Below are 16,391 nucleotides of genomic sequence, written 5' to 3'. Positions count from 1 at the left end.
GGTGGGACCTTGCCACCATGGATGGAAGCGGTCACCTAGCAACAGTTGATGCCACTCCCAATTTAAAGTGGCTATCGCCCCGTCGAGCCTGCATAGCCATGGACCACAGAAACCCGCCCAGCCCAGCCACCCATTAAGCCAGCAAAGATACTACCCCCCATCCGTACCCACACCCACCATATCCTATATATAGGATGCTTTGCTGTGTGTTTGGCCCTCGCCTCGAGTCGCCCACGCAGTCGCGGAGCCAATTTGGCCATCCGTCAATAGGGCTTCATTTGAATTGCCAGCTTGCCTCCAATTGATGACGGGCAACATCCTTGCCTCGACCCACGACCCAGGACCTGCCCTCGGCCCCTTCCCAGCCCCCCTGGCCAGTCCATTTAAGTATAATATCTGCAATCAGTCAGCAGCATGGCGTAATTAAACCCGCCGCTACTGTCACAGTTGTCGTCTCGTGGCGTGTGACATGTCGCATGTCCGCCGCCAACTTATTGGCAACATTGCCGCTTAATCATTTCACGACCATACGAAATTATATATAAATTATACAAACACACACATAGCATATAGTTTTTATATAGAAATCGATGCACGTCTATCTATCTGTCTGAGGGCCATGGAAAATCCCTGGATATGACACATACTTAAAGGGAAATAGTTCCGATCTCTGTATAGATTCTGTGGAAAGTCCCCTTAGAGGTTCCACCTGGGTATTTTATAAATCATGTAATATTAAATGATATTTCATTAAGCTTTTATCAATTAATTATATAATTTTTTTAATTAAAGTCAATAGAGACTAAGAATATATGTATAATTTTTGAACAACTTTAATCTTTTTCTAAAAATGGCGAGAAAACTTACAAAAGAAAATAAGTATTGCATACTTAATGGGGAAAGGGACAATGAATGGCATATGATATTTTGTGTTTAATAATCAGGAAAATAATAAAAGAAAAGGATTAAGGCATTAGAAAACATATGGTTTAAGGATTAAGGACTATTTAACAAAAAAAAATATTATAAAAAATGACACTTAAGGACCAAAAATTCAAAATTTATAAAGTCATCAGTATTTTTATGAAAATACTGTCACTTCCCGACTTCAAAATTAAACCAGTTTTATTTCCATACTTTTATGTAGCTCTTCATGTATATTTCTTAAGGCAAAAAGGCCCAAGGCTTCCTATATTCCTGAATGTGCTTAAAAAGAAACAATTAGAGAGGAGAAGAGAGGTGCTAATCGTTTCTCCTTTCATTGTTGCAAGAATGTTGATTGCCTTGAAGGAAATTCTCACACAGAGCACTAGCTTGGCCTGCAATGCGATTGCCCCGATAGGTATACCATTAAAAATAAACAACCCGACGGGGGCGAATAACCTTCGATCGAACCATACGGCTAAAGTCCCCCCTTGAAGTCATATTTAATTTTAGATCATGATCGCATAGGTTCTTTGTGCCGAGTCTCTACTGTACACAAAGATTAAGGGGTCCAAGCACACGCGTAATCTAAAGCTTAAGATTATTTTTTAGTACCAAAAGCTTTAGGCCCCACGGAACAGCTGATTAAAAAGCCATTTCAAGAAAGCTTCTTTCAAGGTTAAATCGATTGTGTACTTGAAAAAAATTGTGAGCGACTTGTAGGATTGTTTCAATATTTTACGATTTCCTGATTAATCTGATTTCTTATATAAATAGAAAAATAATATAAAGAAGAGGTTTTTTTATATATTCAAAAATTTAGTAAATTATAGGGTTACATTTTATATTACTGTGTATAGCAACAGGTTTCTTTGGCTCAAGCTTGACTTGACTTTTAATTTTTTGAGAGACTGTTTCTCAAAACTAACACTTACTTAGCTGCCCATAGGCCTAACAAATTTTTTAATTACCATACTGTAGGAGAATCGTAAGTTATCGGTTGGGAAAGCTTTCTTAAGACCCCACACTCGATCGAAAATGATCGTTTGGTTTAAAATGATATGTAATATAATGACACTGTATCTGATTACCGCCCTGGTTTGTGTTTTTTTTTGCAGAAACTACTTCGAAATGTGAAGCAGAGCTCAGAGCCGAGTAATCCCTATCGGCCATAAAATATTTTGGAGTCCAATTAAAATTCTAAGCACCTCCGTACAGAAGCCATAATATATTTGTTCAGTGTAACCAGTTTAATAGCCCCCACCAAAAGCTTTATTTCTGCGGCAATCTCCCGGCTCTACCAGTCATCCAACTGTCGCCGGCTCTCGCGGTCCGCTCTTCTCTGCAATTTTTCAGCTGCGATCGCCCCATTGCGCCACCTGATACAATGAACCATCGACTCCCGGGGGCTATCAACCATTGCTGGAAGCTGTTGATCCAGCCAAGCCACCACGCCCTGGCAGCTCCATCAACCGCCTTGACCAGATACCTCTCCACCACGCGTGTAAACAATGAAAGGCAAGAGTAAGTATATTTCTGTGCAAAAATATTGCGATTTCGCGGTAATTATAGAGCTTCGAGAGTGTTTACTTTGCTGAATATCTATCAAACAAATTCGATTAGAATACTTCAGGCACCCGGACCTTGCTTGGCACCAAACATTTCTAATTAAAAAGGTGATAACAAAGTAGTGCTAACTTGTTGGCCATGGCTTTGGCTTTGCCCTCCATTTTTGAAGGGGTGGGGTCAGATAAGACCCCAGGGACACTTTCTACTTCCAGGAAAGCATAAAATATGGACTATCATATTTTATGATTCTCGGGGGATTTTTACTTAATTATAATTAAAAAAGGATAGCATTAAAATATCTTTTAAATCATAAAAGTAGTCACTTTAAGCAGAACAAGCTTTGAATTCAACATCATTAAGAATGAGGATATAGAAATAAAAAATTTTCGTCTCTAATTATTATAAATTTTTTAAAATTTCTCTATTGAACCAACCAAAATATCTAAAATATTTAGATGTCAAGTCCTGGTGGTTGGTGGAGGAAGTGGTGGTTGCGCCATGGCCGCCAAACTATCCAACAGTCTGGGCAGCAACAAGGTGATAGTCCTGGAGCCAGAAGATGTAATGTATTACCCAAAACTCAATTATTTAGTAAAAAAAAGTTAACCCTGAAAATGATTCCGCAGAAACACTATTATCAACCAATGCTCACGTTGATTGGAGGAGGTATGAAGCGTCTGGACCAATGCTTCAAGCAAATGGGTGATGTGCTCCCGAAGAAGGCCAAATGGATTAAGGAAAAGGCAATAGAGTTCCATCCAAACGATAATGCAGTTTGCACTTCCGGTGGTAAGACAATCAAGTATGACTTTCTTCTCATTGCCACTGGACTGCAATTAAAGTACGAAAAGGTGAAAATTTAAATTAATATTTTAAATATATGTCTAAAATGACGTATTCCGCTTAGGTCCCTGGGCTAGTAGAGGCCCTGGAGACCCCGGGTAGCAATGTTTGCTCCATTTACTCTCCCAAATATGTGGAAAATGTGTACAAGGTCCTTCAAAACACAAAGAAGGGAAACGCTGTGTTTACCTTTCCCAATTGTCCCATTAAGTGTGCCGGAGCGCCACAGAAAATTGCCTACATATCAGATCATTACTTCCGAAAGGTAAGTGGTTGTCTCTTTAAGGTTTTATATTTTCATACGATTTTATACGTTAAAGATGGGCCGCAGGAACGATGTTAATATCATCTACAATACGTCTCTTCCAAACATTTTTGGAGTACCCCACTACGCCAAAGCCCTTTGGAAGGTTGTCAAGGAACGGGATATAAAGGTCAATCTAAACTATAATCTGGTGGAGGTTAAGTCCAAGGATAATGTCGCCGTATTTGAGGATCTCAAAAATCCAGGAAAGTTTTTTGAGACAGAGGTGAATACGATAGTTCTGGTGGAAGTATTTCTTTTATAGGACTAAGTAATTGCGTTTCCCGTAGTACTCTATGCTGCACGTTACTCCACCTATGACGGCTCCGGATGAATTGGTGAGATGCAAGGAATTAGTTGGGGATTGTGGATTCGTTGACGTGGACGGTGCGACGTTGCAGCACAAGAAGTATTCCAATGTTTTCGCAATCGGGGACTCTTCTTCCTCACCCAATTCAAAAACTGCAGCCGCAGCAGGTACAAAAGTATTTCCAAAACATAAATTCATAAAAATATTAAAACTACACACTACTTTCTAGCTGCCCAGTCGCCTGTTGTATTTCACAATCTGATGTCTGTGATTAAGGGAAAGAACCCTAAGGATAGCTACGATGGTTACTCCTCCTGTCCCATTGTTACTGGGTACAGCAAATGCATCCTGGCAGAATTCGACTACAAACTGACACCGATGGAGACTTTTCCACTGGACCAGGCCCGTGAAAGATACACAATGTTCCTTATGAAGAAGGAATTTATGCCGCTGCTTTATTGGGAGGTAATGTTGAAGGGTTACTGGAATGGCCCGGCTTTGGTACGGAAACTATTTTCTATCCTCAAGTTTAATAAAAACTAAATTTACTGTTAACTATAAAAAAATGTATGAATAAATAAACTTCTTTATATATTTGAAAAAAATAAAGGCGAATATAAAATGGGCCTTATTTAGAGAAACTAAAATAAAAAATCAATTAAAAGATTAAGAAAACTTTATCTTTTTTAAAACATACTTTAAATTTGTATGTGGGACCATACGTTTCAACGATCTATGTCAAAACGAACATTTGGTATATTTTCATGTAAAATACTAATTTAGTGTTGGAAAGCGTTGAAATGGTGTTGGAAAACGTGTTTCTTATATATAAATATGTATTTTTTGGTCACTCTAAAACCGCAGCGTGGCGTCGCTTGGCGCTGGAAATTTGAAGATAACGAACTCTGAAAAAGACATTATTTACCATAAATAAACTGCGTAGAATTCGTCGATCTGAAAGAAGTAGCAAAGAAAATAATAAAACATGAAAGCAGTGTAAGTAGAATGCCAGGATTTAAAAGGTTTGTGCCAGCAACTAAAATAACATTTAATAGACCCCGAACGCCGATGCGCGTCGTCCCGAAAACTCCAAGAGCGCACCCACAAAATACGGACAAACCGCAACGGCGAGAGACCTCCGAGAAAGCCAGGGATCCCGTGAATGTCTTCTGCCGTGTGCGACCTCTCCAATCTGAAGCGGATCTCACATGTTTGCGAGTGAAGAACTCGACAACGATTTGCCTCAACCCACAGGATCAGCTACTGCATCACAAACAACAGAACAGCGGCCAGCGCGAGATCCAGTACATCTTCAAACACGTTTTTCAGCCGGATGCCTCGCAGCAGGATGTATATGGATCAGTGGCCCAGCCGCTGGTGGAGAATCTCCTCAGAGGACGAAACAGTCTCCTGTTCACATATGGAGTGACCGGCAGTGGCAAGACCTACACCATGACGGGAAACCTGCGTCACCGTGGAGTCATGCCACGCTGCCTGGACGTCCTCTTCCGGACCATATCCGACTACCAGGCTAAGAAGTTCGTGTTCAAGCCGGACAAACTAAATGGCTTTGAAATTCTCTCCGAGGAGGATGCACTTCTAGAGCGGCAGCACGAAATGAATCAGCGTTTTGCAGGAGCCGGCCGCTTTGCGTTCCGACACAAGGATTCAGACCCTGAGATCGCCTCGCAGGCATCTGTAGAGCCCACGCCGTTGCTGGGATTGGACGAGGATAACATGTACTCGGTGTTTGTTACCTACATTGAGATTTACAACAACAGCGTGTATGATCTGCTGGAAGATTCGGGCATACAGAAGTGAGTTAATCATCAAATTTTTGAAAAATACGTGCTTTTACTAATTTTCTTGTTATATTTCAGGACTTTGCAGAGCAAAATCATTCGCGAGGATGCCAATCGTCATATGTTCGTGCATGGCGTGACAGAAGTGGAGGTGAAAACTGTGGAAGAGGCCCTTGAGGTCTTCCAAATGGGCCAGAAGCGCAAGCGCATGGGTCACACCGTTCTGAACGCCGAATCCAGTCGAAGTCACTCGGTATTCAATATCCGACTGGTGCAGGCGCCCACCGACAGCCAGGGCGAAAATGTGGTCCAGGATAAGCAGAACATCACGGTTAGCCAGTTGTCGCTTGTGGATCTAGCTGGCAGCGAACGCTCCTCGCGGACCAAGAACACTGGCGTCAGACTCCGCGAGGCGGGAAACATCAACAACTCACTAATGACGCTGCGAACCTGCCTAGAGTACTTGCGGGAGAACCAACAGGCAGCTGCCAGTGGTATGGCGCCCAAGAAGATCCCCTATCGTGACTCCAAGATCACGCACATGTTTAAGAACTACTTCGATGGCGAGGGCCAGGTGTCCATGATTGTGTGCATCAATCCGAGGGTCGAGGACTATGATGAGAATATGGTAAAGGATTCTCTCGCTTTAGTGAGCTTCACCTTCTCTTACATTTGAATCCTGTTTGCAGCAAGTGATGAAGTTTGCCGAGATGACTCAGGAGGTGCAAATAGCCAGGGCCACGCCCATAAAACCGGATTTGGGTCTCACGCCGGGCAGACGCAAGGCCAACAAGCTGTTCAAGATTGCTGTCAACAATCTGAACGAGCTGGGAATTCCCGAGGCCAAGGATTTGGAGGTGGATGTGGGCCTGGTCTACAGCTTGGGTCCCGACTTTCCCTCCTACCAGATGGACAGTCCAGAAGCGGACTTTAAGATTAAGGAGTTGATGCACTATTTGGAGCAGCGCATCGAAAAACGCAAGAAGTTGCGCAGCAATTTGGATCTAAAGTGTGAGTTAGCGATTAAATATTTTTAATTTTAAATAATTGAATGAGAAAAATGCTTAAAAATACAGGTGACAGCTTCCGGCAGATGCTGATGAACCTGGACAGAGACAACCTGCAACTGCGGACGGAGCTCGCCTCCTTGAAAGCTGTCTACAAGCAAGAACGCGAACGTAGTGCCGCCTTGGAAAAGAAGGTGCGCATCCACGAGAGCTCCATCGACGTGCTGAACAACACGCTGAGCAAGCGCGACAGGCAGATCGAGGAGCTAACATTCAAGCTGGACGAACAGAAGAACCTCCTCACCCAAAAGGAGCACGAGAAGGAGAAGCAAAAGAAGAAGTTCAGCTCCAAGCTGGCTGTCGAGTCGGACAAGAACAAGCGGGAGCTGGAACTGAAGCTTCGCGAGCAACGAGCCAAGTTGCAGGAACGCATGCGCATCAAAGACGAGAAACTACGCCTGGTTTCGAACATCCTGCAGTCGGAGGATCTACCGAGTCTGCCCCGATCTCAGAGCTCGGAGGATATTCTCAATGAAAAGGATCGTGGCACCTTCACCGCCCGCACAGAATCATCGGTGCCGGCTACACGAACAGACGTCTATGCCACGCCTCGACATGTAAGTATTACTTTTAACTTAATTGAAGATTTGAATTATAAATTCTTTAAATAACAGGGCGTGGCTGCTGCTAACATTCGTCATCGACGCTCACGATCGGCCGGTGACAAGTGGCTGGAGCACAGGGCCGCTAATCCAGTGCCTCTCGGCACCATAATGCAGCCTTTTTTGAAGAACCGCAAGTCTGTGACGAAGCTTACCGACATGAAGGAGCTGACCAACCACGGAGCTAACAAGTACTGCCTGGTGTCCCAGGAGGCGGACACCGACGGCGATGTAGAGACCAAGCTATACAAGGGCAACGTGATTCCGACGTGTGGCGGCGGGGCACAGGTCGTCTTCAATGACGTGGAATGCCTAAAGCAAAAGTCACCCGTGCACTCGCCCACTCGGAAGCGACCGAGCAATGGCACCATATCCGCTCTGGGCGGCGGGCCAGTGCCCAGCACAGTCACCTCGAACCAGGACATAGCATCTCGTTGCAACCTCGGCATCGAGGGGCACAGCAGCAAGAAGTCGAAGATCTAAACCGCATTTCAACATGAATTCTTAAAGTTAAATGCCACACGTAGTTACTTAGTTATCTTTAGTTTCTCAGTTTAAATTTAAGTTTATTACTCACCCGTTATGGTGTCGGTGTTGAATCGCAATGAAGTGATTTTTTTTTAAATAACATAATTAAAAGAAAAGTTATCCTGTATAAAAATAACCCCGATCCGTGAACTCATAACCTCGCTGCCGACAATTTTCTATGACTCTAGAATCGATGGTAACCGGAGGCTACTATCGTGGAGGACAAAAGTAGAAAATTTGGAAGCAATGTCGACCAGTAGGCCTACGCTTAGAATACCTTATTAAAGTATTGAATATTTTGTTGTTTTCGGAGGAATCTCCAAGCAGTCCACTAATGAAATGAAATAAAAGACAAATGCTCATGAAAGAATTTAGAAAACAATTTTTTGAGTAGTTCTTATAGTCAGTTACTGTAAGTATAGATATAGATTTAGTGCTGACACTCTACATCCAATTAAATAACCAAAAATTCAAAACTGGTTTTAACTATGTTTATTATTATTCCTGCGTTTATTCAGATTTATTCTTAAACCGATAAATTTTATTGAAATACATACGGTACCATTACACATACATATTTGTAGATTAATTTCAATTACTAATAAATCAGTCTATAATTAAAATATATGTTCGCTTAATGATGTCACATGTGTGTGTGTGTGTGTGTATAGTGTGTGTAATGTTGCAGTGCTTCTGCTGCTTTCTTCTGAACATTTGTTGTGTGGGTGTGTGAGCTGCTGCTGCTGCTCAGTGAGTACTGCAGATGACTCTTAATGCTACGCTCGTACGGCAATTGTGGCAGGTTCCTGGCGAATGAGGAATTTTGAAATTTTGGAATATGAATTGGAAGCCAATCTCGCTATCGCTAACTAAGCGACTAAACGAAAGTTCAAAATCAAATGTTATTAAACAATCAGAACATTAATATAGATTGGCGAGATGTCGCACAAAGGACACTCGCATAAACAAAACATGTGGGATGGAAACAAAACCACCAATTTAAACATAATAAACGGCAACTTAACTCAACATCGTTCAAATCTCAATGCGCCTCGAATTCCATTTAAACAAATTACAATTTAATCAATATAAAGCTCTGTTTTCATAAATGTTCTCTCTCTCTGTATCTCAGGCTCTGCAATCTATTTTGCATCTGAAACTGTATAATCTGATAGTATAATTAGTATTATATTCTTAATATTATTATTATTAATTCAATCGACTCGCCATTATCGTGCAAAGAACTAATAAGACAAATTATTCTACGGTGGAAAACGAATTTTGGCTATGAAGCAACGTAAATTAAAGATATTAACAATTCACACTCACAGCCACAGCCACACCCCAATAACCCGACCCGACCCGACCCTCCTATTCATCCCATCCTAATGATAATTTCTGCGTGTGTAGGTTGTGTGTGATTGTGTGTGTTGTGTGTGTGTGTGTGTGTGGTGTATGTGTGAGCAGCTGCAATTTTGTTGGCAAGGCAATCATCATTACGTTATGTGGCGGATTCCCCACATCCGCTCCGCTCTACCGTGATTCTTCTGTGTGTGCTTGGATGAGAGAAGCTGTGAAGCTGTGAAGCTGTTCGCCAACTGCCTCGTCCTTGACCCGTCGCCTCGCCCACAACCAAATGCACAAGCGAATACCCGGTTTCTCCTATGAACATTTGACACAAGCCCCCTCCACATCAAAGTCCAGGACCATCAGCTTTGTCTCCTCCGTTCCGTTTCGCGAACCCACTGCACAAATCAGTTTCGTGTCGTTTGCCCTAAAAATAAAAAGAGGAGCAATCAGTAATCATAGGTCATCATAAGAGGTGGTATAGACTCACCTTATTCGCCATACAACCCCACCGGAGCCCCCCGAGTCGAGGGCCACCAGGTTGCGAATAAATTCGCCCGTCTTCACATCCCACAACTTGACGGTGCCATCATCCGAGCTGGTCACCACGAAGCGCGAATTGAACTGCAGACAGGTGACCGCAGACTGGTGCTTGTTGGTTCCTAAAAGAGGCAGTAGAATTATTATAAAGCTCTTGGGAAAAGCAAGTAATCTATCCACTTACCTGACAGAGTTTGCAGACATTGCCCGGTTGTGATATCCCACACCTTGACAGTGGAATCTGCGTTTCCTGAGACGAGTATGTTCTGCCGGAGCTCCATGCCGGAGGTCAAGCTTTGATGGCCCATTAGAGTGTGCTTACAATTTCCAGTCTCGACGTCCCACACGCGAATGGAAGTGTCCAGTGAGCCCGATACCACATGCAGGCCATCAAACTGAAACAGATTGGGGGATAATCAGTGAAAACTTGCAACCTCCATGCTTCGGGGAGCTTACCTGCAAGGAGTAGACGCGGTTCGTGTGACCCTGCAGGGTGTGCAGGCACTCCTGGCGCTCCGGATGCCAGATCTTGACCATGTAATCATAAGCGCCCGACACAATCAGCTTCCCATCGTACTGGACACAACGGACGGCAGCCAGATGACCAACCAGGACGTGCAGGCAGGAACCCTGCTCGATGTCCCATACCCGAAGAGTGGCGTCCCGAGAACCGCTGACCACCCTGAAGGACAAATTCATACAATTAGCATTTTTTTCCAAAAGACATTGCTAGAATCTACTCACTTATTGCCATGCAGATGCATGCAGCGCACGGTGGACGTGTGGCCCTGGAGCGTGTGGACACAGGCGCCGCTGTCCATGTCCCAGACCTTGAGGGTGCGATCCGTGCTGCCCGAGATGATGATGTTGCCGGACATTTGGGATGACCAAACTCCGCCCGTATGCCCCACCAACGTGCGCAGACACTGCGAAAGTGGAAAGAAAATCAATATCTGACTCAGAAAACCGTATCCGGTAACAACTCACCTTTCCGTTTACCGCAGACCAGACCTTCAGAGTGTTATCGTCGGAGCCGGAAACGATGCGATTACCAGAGAACTGCAAACAAGTGATCACGTGGTCGTCGTGGCCCTTCAGAACTTTCGGTTTGCGGACCGGTCGCTGCCGCCAGTTCACTTCGATGATGTGCTGCCGCATGTAGGCTGCTTTCCATGGCGAGGCAATGGGTGGCATGTTACCGTCGCGTCCCCTCTTGGGGCGATCACTCCGCGGCTCGGCCAGGATCTGGGCTATGCGGCACTTCTCCTTCCACAGCAAGTTGTCGTCGCAAAGGAAGCGCCAGCTGCGGCAGGTCTGGGCAGCTCGCAACAGATCCTTCGGCTCCAGGTATGACAGCACAAACAGGGCCAGTTCCCGCGGCAGAAGCGAGATGAAATCGCGCTGGAACTGCGGCTCAATCACCTTCATCATGTGGCGGACCTGCGACGGGTCGCAGTGGTCGATCAGGCGGTCAACGGCAAGCAATCGCTCGGCATGTGACCAGCGTTGGAACTGGGCCAACCAGTGCGGCAGTTCGGGCGGCGGATTGTCACGGGTGGGCATGGATCTAGGGGTACGTCGACCCAATCCCGTCACCGATCCCGGCGAGGCATTGATCAAGTGAGAAGCCACCGCCGTGGGCCCTGAATGCTGCGAGGATCGTGGCGTCGATGCGAAGTCGTAGGCAATTCTCTTGCGGCAGTTGTCGCCCACCCCGGCACTCAGGCCCACTCCGCCACTGGGCGAAATGTTGAGGGAGTAGTCGCCGCCGTCCAGGAGGCGGCCCTCGTTGTACTTCCGTTTGCGCTGCTGGGAGACTAGCGAGACGGGGTTGTTCAGCGAGCAGTCGCCGAGTCCAACCGGATTCGAAGAGGTAGCGGAAAAGGACAGGGAAAGGTTGTGGTCCTCGTGATCCATGGTGTCCAGGTCGTAGGCTTCGCTCAGGCTGGCATTGCTGCCGCCATAACTCATCTCGTTTCCGTTCTGACATGTGCAGATCTCCTCCAAATCTGAGCAATTGTTCTCCTCGTCGCAGTTGGCCCACGGCTCCTCGCCACTGAAATCTCCGGGCTCCACATGGTTGTTGTCTCCGCCGCCGCCGTTGGCTCCCTCCTCGACAAGAACCTCCAGGTGGATGGCGTCGCTGGACTCATTGCGACGTCTCTGCTGTGATGTTCCATTCGAAGATGAAGCCCCTGCCCCTGAATTCTGGCCGCGCGCCAGAAAACGCTCCTGCGTCTGGGCACTGGCATTCACTTGGCGCGTGGAGGAGCGATGGCAAGAGCTGGATGCTCCGGCGCCGGATGAAGTGGATGCTTCAGAATCGCCGCCCAGGCAGGCCGATCCTTGATTATGGACTAAGGTGCGACTACAGCCGCCTTCCTGAGAGGTCTGCGATGCCACAGAACTGTAAGAGACAGAGCCGCTGGCACTCTCTGCCGATCCCTCCTCCTCCTGCTGGCAGGCCGACGCGGAAGAGGAAGTGCCCGGGGCACCACCCAGGTAATCATTCGAGTTGGTGTTGGTATACACATCCGTGCGGGCTGCTCCCGTCGAGGTGGCCGCTGACTCCTGACCTGACTTTGACGTTGAACTGGAGCTGGCATTCAGGCTGAAGCTGGACCGGTGCTGGCTGCAGCTGGAAGGTTCTCTTCCGAGGGAGGAGCCCAGGTTTAGTTTGGCAGTGGACTTGCTGAGCCGGCTGTTTGTGTATTTGCGGCTGCTGGTTGGAGTCGTCGACAGATCCTTATATGTGCACTGCAAGGGATAGAAATGATATAGTTGAGAGCAGAGGAGTGGGAGTCTGTACTCACTTTACTATCCGAGGAAACGGTGCGGCCGTTACTACTGCTGGGCCAGTCGTCCTTACTCGCTGCAGTCGAAGCCACTCCCCCAGCTGCTACCCCAGTGGCTCGTCCCCCGGCCATAGATTTGATCAGACTTAGATTCAGTTTGGAGGTGTTGCGCAGGATGATGCCGCCGGTGAGACGCTGCTCGGTTTCGAAATCGCGCCGCTCGATGAGGTCTATGGACTCGATGTCGCCAACGGCGAAGACAGCTGCTGGCGCTGGATTCGAAGATGTGCTGGCCGTGAGGCTCATCTGTTTCAGCCGCACCGACATCAGCCGGTCGTGCAGGCAGGTGGTGTCGGGATTCTCCGGTTTTGGTTTCGTCCCTCTGGATTGTGCCTGCTGATCCGCCTGCTCTGCATCCTCGCCGAGCAGAAACTCATCGCTGAGACGCTTCGGCTTACCGGTCAGCTCAGACTGAGCGACAGCTGGATCGGGATGGGGATGCGGCTGGGCCTCCTCCACGACTGGCGTCTCGAGGAAGATCTTGGAACCATCGGCCGCTACAATGGTGCCATCGGCTAGGGGTACTTGTGATGTATTGGGACAGTCTATAGCAGCCACTACAATGTCCACCACGTCCTCGTCATCGTCCTCGTTCAAATGTTCGTCTTCTTCCTCCTCCGGCTCCGCATCGTCCTCATCATCATCATCATCATCGTTTATAAGGCATACGACCGGAGGGTCCGGGTCCTCGTTGAAGAAACCTTGACATTGTTCGTTGGATGAGGGATGACCAGCGCCTCCGCCACCACCGTTAATGGTGTCCGTGGAGGAGCTGTCGTCCACGGCAACAACACCGACGGTGGACGCAGCTCCCGCACTGGTGGGCAGTGAGTTGGAAGAACTAATCTCAAAGGTGCTGGACTCGTCGTCGAGAACTACAGCGAAGGCATGCTGTGTGTTCGACGACTCGCGTACGTCCTCAACATCATCCTGCAGTCTAGACATGGATGCAACGAAATCTTCTCGGCAGGGCTCCCCCGCTGCTACTTCTGCTGCTCCTGATGCTGCTGCTGCTCCTGCTCTCCGGCTGGTGGTGGCCTGGTTGCTGGCCGAGGTGGAGCTGGAGATGGAGGCGGTATCGAAATCACTGCTAGCAGCTGGACATCCTCTTTCCATAATACTCTACGGGCATCCGAAACTGAACAACACGCTCTCCTGTAAAATAATTGATATTTTGAATTAAATTCATTGACGTTTTAGGCAAAACTTTGATTTCTTTTAATATTTTATCCACAAATTCTTACAGCTATTAGGTCCTAATCCTAACTAGTGATTCTCACAGAGAGCTCTGGGGTTTGAGGTCTGAGGCGGTCCTTTGTGATTAGAGAACTGAAGATGAACCGAAATTCCCACGCAACAAGCGAAATAAAACAACAAAAAACTGCAATGCAATGAAAATCAGTGGGAAATATTTTTGTAAGCAGCCGCAGCGCAGCGCAGCCGCCGCCGACGTTGAAACTCGAAAAAGGAAATCACAAAAGTGCATCGGATCGGCGGAAGAGGCTAAAACGGCGCGAAGTAGAATGGGAAAAAGAAGACGAAACGGGTATTACAACAACAACAAACACAACGACACTCTTGAGGCTCAAACGAGAGAGAGAGAGGTAGTGGTAAGAGGTAAGAGGAGAGGTAGAGAGCTAAAGAAGGTAAGCAGCAAAGGTATTGTGAGATCTGAGGTGAGGTAAGGCAAGGTAGGGGAGAGATGCGACAAGAGCGAGAGAAGTAACGGACGTAAGAAGAAGAAGCACCAAAGATACACAGCAGCCGCACCACAAACAACAATAACAACAACAACATCACGTACACCTTGCAATTCCAGCCGCTATCTTTTCCCTCCGCTTTGGCTGAATTCTAGTGATGATCAGCACGTGAGAAAGTCACGGCCAGGTAACAGTTTGCGAAAAAGGAGCAGTAACAGTTTATTTCTATTTAGTAATATTAGTGCAGTAACTGTTTCTTCATATTTTTAATGCCAAAAATATATTATTTAAGAGTTTAAATTTAACATCAAATTTAAAATATTTAACATAATGAATAATAGGCTAATACATTATTTATTAAAACAATCTGAAATATTTTAACCAAAGGTCGTGGTGGACCATCCTGATCCTGATACTGATCCTGAAACAAGCAATTCATTACTATGTGACTGGGGAGATCACAGCTGCGCATCTCTAAAGACTTTTGACAGCAGCTCCGACTACCCCGACTGTTCGTCCGGGTCTTGTCTGTCACAGCATCAGCATCCTACGAACACACACTCGTACAGAAACTCGTATATGGAAAAGGGATCGCTGCAGGCAGAGATTCAATGGAAGAAGAAAATCACCGAACAAAAGGGGCGAAGATCACAAAGGAATTTTCAGTGCTCCTGCTGTTGCATCACTCGCAAAGAGATCAGATGTGCAGGCATTCTCCGTCCATTTTTCCTCTTTCTTTACTTTTACCCAAAAACCGAACAGAACCTCCCCTGCCCTCCCTTATGTACATCCCTCTGTGACCATTGGCTGTTGACCTCCCGAAAAAAAGAACGTTTTTTAGGGTCGTCATCCAAGTCTCCGCTTTCCCTGCGTTTACCTGTCCTCTGAAGGATATGCGCTGAAGAACAAAACTGTTATACTCCTTCCTTAAGGACATAGAGTTCCTCTAAGAGCATGTTTCTAGAACAAAGTGTTTTAAGTTCTACAAAGTTTATAGATTTTTGATCAGAATTAAGGATGAAACAGAGGTGTAGGACTATGTTGTAGGAAAACCTGCAGGATAATGAGCTTTAAATTAATAATTGCCTCTTGAACACCTTTTAAGAAGAGTAGCTCTGTGGAACCTGAAGAACAGGAAGGGGCAGTGGCGGATATCTTTGTACCGGATATCACATAGTCGAGAGCCTAGCCTACATGGCCGTTCTGGCTCAGCTCGGGTGGAGTCGTCATAACCATTACAAACACACATAACCGCATGCACGCACATGAAATGAATAATGGGGCAGTACTATGGTTATGTTTCAACCAAAAATAGACTTTTCTTTGCATTTATTGTGCATTTCCTTGGGCCTACTGAGCCCTAACCCCACTTTTCTGCACCTGCATTGCAGCAGGAGGACGGATAATTCGTGGGGCAAACAACAAAAGAAAATGCGGACATTGTTGTACACACACCAGCACACACACGGAGACACGGAGACGCACATACACACATCCATACATCCACCGATGCAAATGTCACGAGCAGCTACTATATCAGTAATGCCTGGATGTTTTTTTCAACTATTCCAATAGTTAAATTGCAGTTATTGGGCCCACCGAATGTGGCGGATGTTTTAATTATTTAACTTTTTTCACGCGTGTACAATTTTTTGCGTATAGCCCCACACGCACACATGCAAACTCGTTAGTCAGTCGAACTTTTCACATACGTTCTAGGGCCGTTGCTCCTCGGAGAATTGCGTTTCCCAGCGCCTTTTCTGTTTACTGTTGCACTGTCTATCCAATTGTTGGATACATGAATGCGGTTTTCAGATTTTTGTAGCGAAAAAAAAACTGGTGGATCAAATTTAATGAAATTTGTTGAAGAGTGTGTACATCTCACGCAATTTTGTCAAAATTTTTAAATTCGATAAGCTCCAAATATCGATAGCAATCGAAAAAAAAGTCGAAAAAATATGTGGCAAGGACAGCCTTGAAATTTAAAATAAAATGTAATT

The 16,391-nt window shown here is 45.9% G+C and overlaps 3 protein-coding genes across 3 annotated transcripts; 2 read left to right on the top strand and 1 right to left on the bottom strand.

Annotated features, from left to right (window-relative positions):
- Window positions 1-1,206: 1,206 nt before the first annotated feature.
- LOC6493435 (sulfide:quinone oxidoreductase, mitochondrial) lies at window positions 1,207-4,590 on the top strand. Its single transcript, XM_001957709.4, has 8 exons — window positions 1,207-1,342; window positions 2,043-2,448; window positions 2,949-3,054; window positions 3,120-3,344; window positions 3,401-3,601; window positions 3,657-3,866; window positions 3,931-4,117; window positions 4,180-4,590. Exons 2-8 carry the CDS (start codon window positions 2,312-2,314, stop codon window positions 4,491-4,493), a joined length of 1,380 nt encoding a protein of 459 aa, XP_001957745.1. The 5' UTR covers window positions 1,207-1,342; window positions 2,043-2,311; the 3' UTR covers window positions 4,494-4,590.
- A 179-nt stretch (window positions 4,591-4,769) lies between these two features.
- On the top strand, window positions 4,770-8,301 carry LOC6493436 (kinesin-like protein KIF23). The gene is made up of 6 exons (XM_001957710.4): window positions 4,770-4,946; window positions 5,006-5,767; window positions 5,831-6,380; window positions 6,442-6,763; window positions 6,829-7,376; window positions 7,434-8,301. Exons 1-6 carry the CDS (start codon window positions 4,936-4,938, stop codon window positions 7,902-7,904), a joined length of 2,664 nt encoding a protein of 887 aa, XP_001957746.1. The 5' UTR covers window positions 4,770-4,935; the 3' UTR covers window positions 7,905-8,301.
- Window positions 8,302-8,436: 135 nt separating this feature from the next.
- On the bottom strand, window positions 8,437-16,301 carry LOC6506508 (F-box/WD repeat-containing protein 7). The gene is made up of 8 exons (XM_001957711.4): window positions 16,104-16,301; window positions 12,650-13,846; window positions 10,824-12,593; window positions 10,581-10,762; window positions 10,293-10,518; window positions 10,021-10,231; window positions 9,787-9,958; window positions 8,437-9,723 (listed from the first exon to the last, which is right to left on the bottom strand). The coding sequence occupies exons 2-8, from the start codon at window positions 13,805-13,807 to the stop codon at window positions 9,612-9,614; spliced, it is 3,831 nt and encodes a 1,276-aa protein (XP_001957747.1). The 5' UTR covers window positions 13,808-13,846; window positions 16,104-16,301; the 3' UTR covers window positions 8,437-9,611.
- Between the last annotated feature and the right edge of the window lie 90 nt (window positions 16,302-16,391).

The sequence above is a fragment of the Drosophila ananassae genome, chromosome 2R (assembly GCF_017639315.1).
Source record: "Drosophila ananassae strain 14024-0371.13 chromosome 2R, ASM1763931v2, whole genome shotgun sequence".
Classification (NCBI taxonomy): domain Eukaryota; kingdom Metazoa; phylum Arthropoda; class Insecta; order Diptera; family Drosophilidae; genus Drosophila; species Drosophila ananassae.
Note: the sequence above shows the minus strand (reverse complement) of the source record. Positions and strands in the feature narration are given on the sequence as shown.